General features: G+C 40.9%; 1 protein-coding gene across 1 annotated transcript; it reads right to left on the bottom strand.

Moving 5' to 3' along the window:
• Positions 1-267: 267 nt before the first annotated feature.
• LOC112120767 (matrix metalloproteinase-18-like) lies at positions 268-7238 on the bottom strand. The gene is made up of 8 exons (XM_026661362.1): positions 7112-7238; positions 6890-7015; positions 6185-6346; positions 5620-5737; positions 4700-4833; positions 2390-2549; positions 606-709; positions 268-368 (listed from the first exon to the last, which is right to left on the bottom strand). The coding sequence occupies exons 1-8, from the start codon at positions 7236-7238 to the stop codon at positions 268-270; spliced, it is 1032 nt and encodes a 343-aa protein (XP_026517147.1).
• Between the last annotated feature and the right edge of the window lie 4 nt (positions 7239-7242).

Genomic DNA, 7242 nt, shown 5'->3' with positions numbered 1-7242 from the left:
GCTCTTGAGCAGTGGCAATGATCACAAGACACAGGAAGTGGTAGGACAAATATAAAATACTTTATGTGTAATCGGAAGTCCAGCCTATAATAATACAATAAATTACATAATGACAGTACTGTAACATTCTGAAGTTATTCAGACAGAACTCCCAGAGGATCAGGCCAAAGAACAGTACAATTTTTTTTGATTTTTTAAGATCTATTAATAGCTTAATACTGCATATAAAACAGTTGTAACACGCAAGAAGGAAATCAATGGAATTAATCAGCAATTAAACCAGCTATTGCTTTTCATGACACTGACAACTCTCTTGACGTTAGGATCAAACTGGAACTGTCTTGTTCCTATGAAGAAATAGATGTATCCTAGAAATAAAAATAAATTGAATGGTTATATTTCATAGGTGAAATGTTTTCCAACAAATATTTCTATAAAGCAAAATATAACATTGACAGTACCTACATATTCATTTGTGTTAATTTCTGATCTTAGTACAGTAGTGAAAATATAAATAATGATTGTCTCTTTAATGATTTCTTCAACCTAGAGAAGCACAAATATTCTAGCATAGTAAACTGTTTTTAAAGATTTGTTTTACTTACTACCATACTGGAAAGCAGCATCAATATTTTTGCTAATTCCTCGGAACTCATTGATTATCTTCTTTGGATAACCCTGATCCATGGACTGCCTGTTTTCATCATATCTGCATAGAAGAAATATATTTATAATGTATGGTAAATAAATGACATTTAAAAAGTTGAAAACAAACCCTGACACATAAATGAGACTATTCTTGGTAGAAAATCCACTAAAATGAGCTAAACTAACGGAACCCTTAAAATCCTTGCTATTCTGTTTTCAGGTTTGCGTACAAAACTTCCATTGAGCTTTCACCTCAGGAGTGCATGTGTGCATATGTATAGGAGTTTTGGCTGAATGGGCAGGGACAGGCAGGAACTGCATGTCTGGTAAAGATAAGCGAGAGACTGAGCTGGTGAGTTTACTTGACAATTTTGCAAGGCTGCCCCAAATGAATAACACTCTTCTTGCCTATATACAGCTTTGGCCACCCCATCCTAGCCAATCAGTGCTTCTTGGGAAAGTGAAGCACCAGCACCGGGAAACAGAAGGCCTGTATATGTAACTCTGAAATCATATTTGTCTTAGTGTCAACTGCCCTAGCAGATATATTATTTATTAAGTAAAAGTCATGTGTATCTTTGAGGGGTTTACTGTTATATTATGCAGGGGTGGCACCAGCTCCCAGTGGAGGGGCTGAGGTGGGCCAGACAGAAAATTGCCACAAGGCCCTGCCCCCTCCGTGGCACTTCCCTGGGGCCTGGTCAGAGGCGGGAAGCCAGAGCCGGGCAGTTCAGGGTGCTGGCTGCTCGCACCTGGTAAGAGCTGCCAAGGCAGGGGGACCCAGCTCGGGGGCCGGCAGAGCCCTCGGGGAGCAGCAACTGTGGGGGACTGGGAACAGAAGCCCAGGCCAGAGCGGTTCAGTCTGGGCTACTGTGGGTAGCCCTGGATCCTGCACCTGCCCTGTGCAGCGTGCCCCAGCAGGCCGGGACACAGGCTGGGGACTGCTCTCAGGCACCCCAGTACCCATCCAGGGCTTACTTCGCTGCTGCTGCCGGAGCTGGGCACCCAGCCAGCAACTGCCACTCTGCACTGTGCCTTCAGAGCTGGATGGCTGGAGAGCAGCAGCAGCTACGGGGTGGCTGCCGGAGGGCAAAGGCAAATTTTGGAGTGGCTATAGCCCCTGCAACCCATCTCCCCCCAATGCCCCTGATATTGTGATTCCAAGAGCTCCATTCCACTGAATTCTAAACTGTTTTCAGATGAGAAGCCGAAGAGCCATTGCAATGTGATGCAGGTATTAGTTCAGTGGAGTAGTTTATTGCAAAAGATTGCTGAGCTACTATAAAATATAAACAAACCGTAACCACAAACTACTGCATAATCACACAGCATAAACCCATTTGCCTGTTCACACTGAAGGAACAAAAATCCAGTATATTAATACTTCTTTTAGCTTGAAGTTTGAGAGACACAGGGGTACAATTTCAGAACATTACATCCTTTGGGTAATTCTTAAAGAATTTACTAGATAATAGTGTTTCTACAGGTTTTGTGTCTCATCCTCTAGAATATAATTAATCCCTACCACAGATTTCTACAGGATGGTCTGAAAAAACCTATAGAAAGGTTAGTATTTTCTGTCAGACTCCCTAGATTTTAAAACTAACTTCCATCGAACCCTATTCAGTTTTGTGGAATCCAATTGGTTTAATCCTTATTACATTTTATTTTATGTTTCCATATTAATCCTCCAAGCCTAAAGAGAGAATATACCTTAAGTCTGTTGAACATGAAATCTTACCTCCAGTACTTGCCACCTACAAAGAAGTATGTTTTCCCTGAATTCTCATCATTGAAAGCTGCATTAATTCTCTTAACATTTTTTGGGAAGCCCAAGTCATAGATGCTTTTTGGGTGGTTATACACTAAGTCATTCCCACTGAGGACCCAATATTTGTTCTCTGCAAAGAAAAAATAGAATTAAATGTTTCACCAGCAGCTTCTGCTCATACTAAACAACATCAGATCATGGCTTCTGGCTTAGTACTTCCATTACAATGATGATAACAAAGCAACTTAATTTTCAAGAGACATGTATAGCTGAGTAATGATTCTGAGATTTCATTCTCCCCTTTACTTTCAGTAAATTAAGGAATGGCGCTGATCTTTGTCTTTTAAACATAGCATAAATCCTAGGGGAGATGTCCTTCAGGTTCAGGAATTAGACCTTGGAGCAATGAGTCCAAGAAGAACCCTTCCCATACACTTATACACGTTATACATTTTGGGAGAAGACTCCTTGAATTCTACAAATTGTTAAGTAATCCACCAAGAGCAGTTTATTGGGATGCAGAAGATTAACAATACTTTGGATGTCTTCGGATACTTTGGTAATGGAGGTGTATACATGTCTAAATAGATGTATATACAGAAACTTAACTATTAATAAGTGCATAAGTGATCAGGTGATCTTATGTATCTTTTCTCTCTCTCCCTCTCCCCACTTAAGTGTATCGTTATGAAAGCTGGTTGAACTATTTCAAACAGACAGCTATTCTCATCAACAAATGGCCTTTTTACTAAAATAAAACTTTTCACAAACAAGTGTCAGCATTATCAACATTTTGGGTTGGGAATGGGGATTGTGGAAAATTTTGTATCCCTTTTGATATTCTTATCAAAATTTGTAACAAAAATATTATTGAAATGCTTCTTAAAATGTTTGCTTACCAAAGGTGGTCTCTTTTGAACACTTCCAAAGAAAAACAGTTTGACATTTTTCACATAAATAGGTTTTCATTTTTTAACCACCTGTAGTAGTTACCCTTACCTGTATGTCCTGTCTTCGCCTAGATTCTAAGAGCTCTGGAGGTCTTTTGTTCCCTGTGTTCTGTAAGGTGCCTAGCAGACCTTTGGATGTGGCATCACTAATTAACCAATACCCTGCCGAATGCTTTTCAAAACAGCTGCTAGTTCTTTGACTTAATACTGAAATTAGCCTAGAGATAACGAGGTTAGTTCAATCAGGGAGGCTGAGGCTGAAGCCAGCAGTGACTCCCGGCACCAGCGCTCCAACTGCGTGCCTGGGGTGGCAAGCTGCGGGGGGGCGCCCTGCCGGTCCCTGCAAGGGCGGCAGTCAGGCAGACTTCGGCGGCACACCTGCGGGAGGTCCGCCAGTCCTGTGGATTCGGCGGCAATTCGGTGGCAGGTACGCCAAAGCCACCTTCCTGCCATGCTTGGGGCGGCAAAAAAGCTAGAGCCGCCCCTGGCTGAAGCTCAGCAGTTTCTCCTTAAAATCTGCTATTGTGTGGCCAGGAAGGTTGAGCTGTAGGAGAACACTTCAACCTTCCTGGCCACACCATAGCAGATTTTAAGGTAGTCATCCTACAGCAAAAAAACTTCAAGACCAGACTTCAAAGAGAAACTGCTGAGCTTCAGTTCATTTGCAAATTTGACATCATCAACTGAGGATTAAACAAAGACTGTGAATGGCTAGCCAACTACAAAAGCAGTTTCTTCTCCCTTGGTGTTCACACCTCAGATGCTAGAAGAGGGCCTCACCCTTCCTGATTGAACTAACCTCATTATCTCCAGACTGATTCTTGCCTGCATATTTATACCTGCCTCTGGAAATTTCCATTACATGCGTCTGATGAAGTGGGTATTCACCCATGAAAACTAATGCTCCAGTACATCTGTTAGTCTATAAGGTGCCACAGGACTCTTTGTTGCTTTTTACAGATCCAGACTAACACGGCTACCCCTCTGATACTGAGAATTAGTGTATTAATTCAAGGCTGCTAGTGATCTAGTCCACAGCACATTTTGAATTTAGCCAAAGTGCTTCTTAATAGCCGTATGTTATTTCCTATGATAAAACTAGATTTGAAGGAAAAGTGAAGCCATTTTCATATCTTGCTTTTCAGAACATTTACATTAAATAGATAAGCAACCTTTAATTTCATTATTCACACATTTTGAGGGCTTTTGTAATTTGAACGTTTGAGTTGTTTCATGCAGTGTCATCTAAAGAGAATTGCACAGTCTGTGGATCAAAGTATTCCCAGTAAATTCATATATCAGAAGAACTAACATTGTCAGATTCCGTTACCTTTAAAAAGAAAAACTTGATCCCTTTCAACATTTTCATAAGCAGCTTGAATTCCAGATGGCAGATTTGGCCAGAATAAAGAAATGAAATTGAGTTCGACTTCTGTCATCTGAGGATGCTTGCGCCAGAAATACCTGGTTTAAATAAATTTGGCAAATTATAAACTGTTCCGAAACTGCCATAAACGTAATACAAAGGTGAAATGTGTCTGATTCTGTCTCTCTTTAGTGTTTGATCTACAATGAGGAAAAGAGTCTGCTATGAGTGTTACCTACTAGAGCTAATCCTTTAGTAGTTTTGGTGCCGGAGGTCACAGGTTCTATCCCTGCTAATGACGTACACTGTGGTGGGGTCACGACAAAGTAGTGGCCCAGTGTGTCACATAAACATACCATTGCAAAACATGAGTTTGCAGCTGCCCTCTTTTTAATTGAATCTAGACTGATAACAAACCTATCATTCCATTGATTACAGTGGCAGAGTAGTTGGAATAGAATCTAAGGGGGGAGTCCTGAATCACTTTCACCAGCCTTAGCCGGTAGACCACTGACATTTAAGCTCCTCTCTTATGATCAGAGCTGTGTATAGCAGAATCTGGGTTATAGGTCCCATTGAAAACAATTAGAATTCCTTAGAAACTACAGTACAATGGTTGGTGCCCTTTAGCCATCTCACCATTTGATGCAGCCACTTTGGAAACAGCTAAAGCATTTTGTCATGCCTGAGAGAAATGTTAGGTAAAGCTAGACACCCATCATCAGAGAATTTGGACCACCTTTTGTATGTGATTTTTATTGTTAGCACTACATTTCTAAGTGACTGTTTCCCCTCATTTCTCCTGGGAATTAAATGATCTGAAATATTGTTTCCTTTTGAGTACTGCAGTTCAAAGAAATAACTCAGAAGTTCTTTGTTGTTACCTGCCCTTAAAGAACAGCAGTTCTCCACGCAGGGTAGCAACAGCATCCAAAGTCAATTTGGGGTCACAAGTCACTGGTGTTGTGGGTCCAGTTGGTTGAACGGGGTTATCTGAATGTCCTACATGAAGATTAAAGAAAAATTGGCATTATATAATATGGAGAAATACAGCTGAAAACCAATGTTATGAAGGACTTGGTGGGCGCACAAAATCTTCTCATGAAAAATTGGGGGGAAGTGGTCATTAATCAGGGTACTGCCAGGTAACTTCTAGTCTGTAGAGCTCCTAAACTCAGCACAGGTGAGGCTTAGCTCCTACAAAACTAATGAAGTGTGCAAGAATGGGCATGCAGAGGAGCTGAACTTCAGTGAAACCACCTTCAGGGCCATTGCCCACCTCTAGTTAACAGGAGCTCAGCAAAACTGGAATTGCTCTGTGCAGCAACACTAGAATGTTTCTAGAATTAGTAGAATGTTTCTTAAAATATACATTTTTTATTGATTAAGCAGCATTCTGCATAAAAGTGAAATTAACCCAGCATATGACTAAATGTTTATTTTTCTTACCATAGACTGCTTGAATGCCGTTAATGTCATCCTGAGGAAGGCGAAATTCGTTAGGCTCAGTGTAGGAATAGGTGGGGTACATCAGGGCACCAGGATCAGTAGAATGAGACAGACCCAGTGAATGGCCAAGTTCATGGGCTGCGACAAGGAACAAGTTGTATCCTGAGGAATTAAAAAAAATGTATATTTAAAATAGGTGAACTGTGTTTGACTCTATAGTACAGCTGTCTAAATAGGAAATACCTATACATGCTGGCCCAAAGCATATTAGAGACACTCAAGATTCTTTCAGTAATTCTGCAAACATTATAATATAAAGAAATGTAGAAGGAGAACATGCCTAATGCCAGCGAGAAAGGAGGAGGCAGAATCTTCCCAGAGAAATTTTAGCCCTGTGATTAGGGCATTCACTCAGGAGGTGAAAGATGCAGTTTCAATTCCCTCCTCTGCCTGATGAGAAGGGATTTGAACATGGGCTTCCCACCTCTGAACCACTGGACTGTAGAGTCACGCTTCTCTCACCCTATTAATATATAATTATTTATACACAGTGGATCAACTTCAATGGGGGAGATTGAAAGAGAGTCGCATCAGAATATCCTATAGCCCAGTCTTTTGTGGCTCCGGGCCTAAGTTACAACTTCACATGAGCAAAGATTGCACAATCTGATCCTGTATAAACAGGGGTAGTGATGAATCTCCTACCATTTGAGCCTTTTGTCCAATATTCCGCCTCATCAAAGTGAACATCTCCACCAATACCATTGCCAGGCTGAAAGGCATGAGCCAGGAATCCATCAGGTCCATCAAAGGGAGAATTGTCACGATGATCTAAAAAAAAGAGAAAGGATAATTAACTTAATTCTTATTGCCAAGCACTTCTATAACTGTTGAAGGCTAATGTTTGTATTAGTATAACGTTCTTACCTCCAGTTTCAAAAGACATCATTATATCTGCATTGCCATCATAGATCCTTTTGAATGTTAGTGGTGACACATCGCTCCAAACTTTAAACGCCTTTTGGATTGCTTTGTCCACATCCGCTGGATTCATATCT

The sequence above is a fragment of the Terrapene carolina genome, unplaced genomic scaffold, assembly GCF_002925995.2.
Source record: "Terrapene carolina triunguis isolate 2854851 unplaced genomic scaffold, T_m_triunguis-2.0 Scaffold1042, whole genome shotgun sequence".
In the NCBI taxonomy this organism is placed as follows: domain Eukaryota; kingdom Metazoa; phylum Chordata; order Testudines; family Emydidae; genus Terrapene; species Terrapene triunguis.
This window is presented reverse-complemented; position numbering and strand designations above follow the sequence as displayed.

What these genes read in the sequence shown, in the direction of transcription:
- LOC112120767 (XM_026661362.1), bottom strand. Translation starts at nt 7,238, where the DNA reads ATGAATCCAGCGGATGTGGACAAAGCAATCCAAAAGGCGTTTAAAGTT. An exon ending in TTGGACAAAAGGCTCAAATG is followed by an intron (nt 6,347 to 6,889) that starts GTAGGAGATTCA and finishes TTAATTCCTCAG; the next exon opens with GATACAACTTGTTCCTTGTC. An exon ending in CTGCTGTTCTTTAAGGGCAG is followed by an intron (nt 4,834 to 5,619) that starts GTAACAACAAAG and finishes TATTTAAACCAG; the next exon opens with GTATTTCTGGCGCAAGCATC.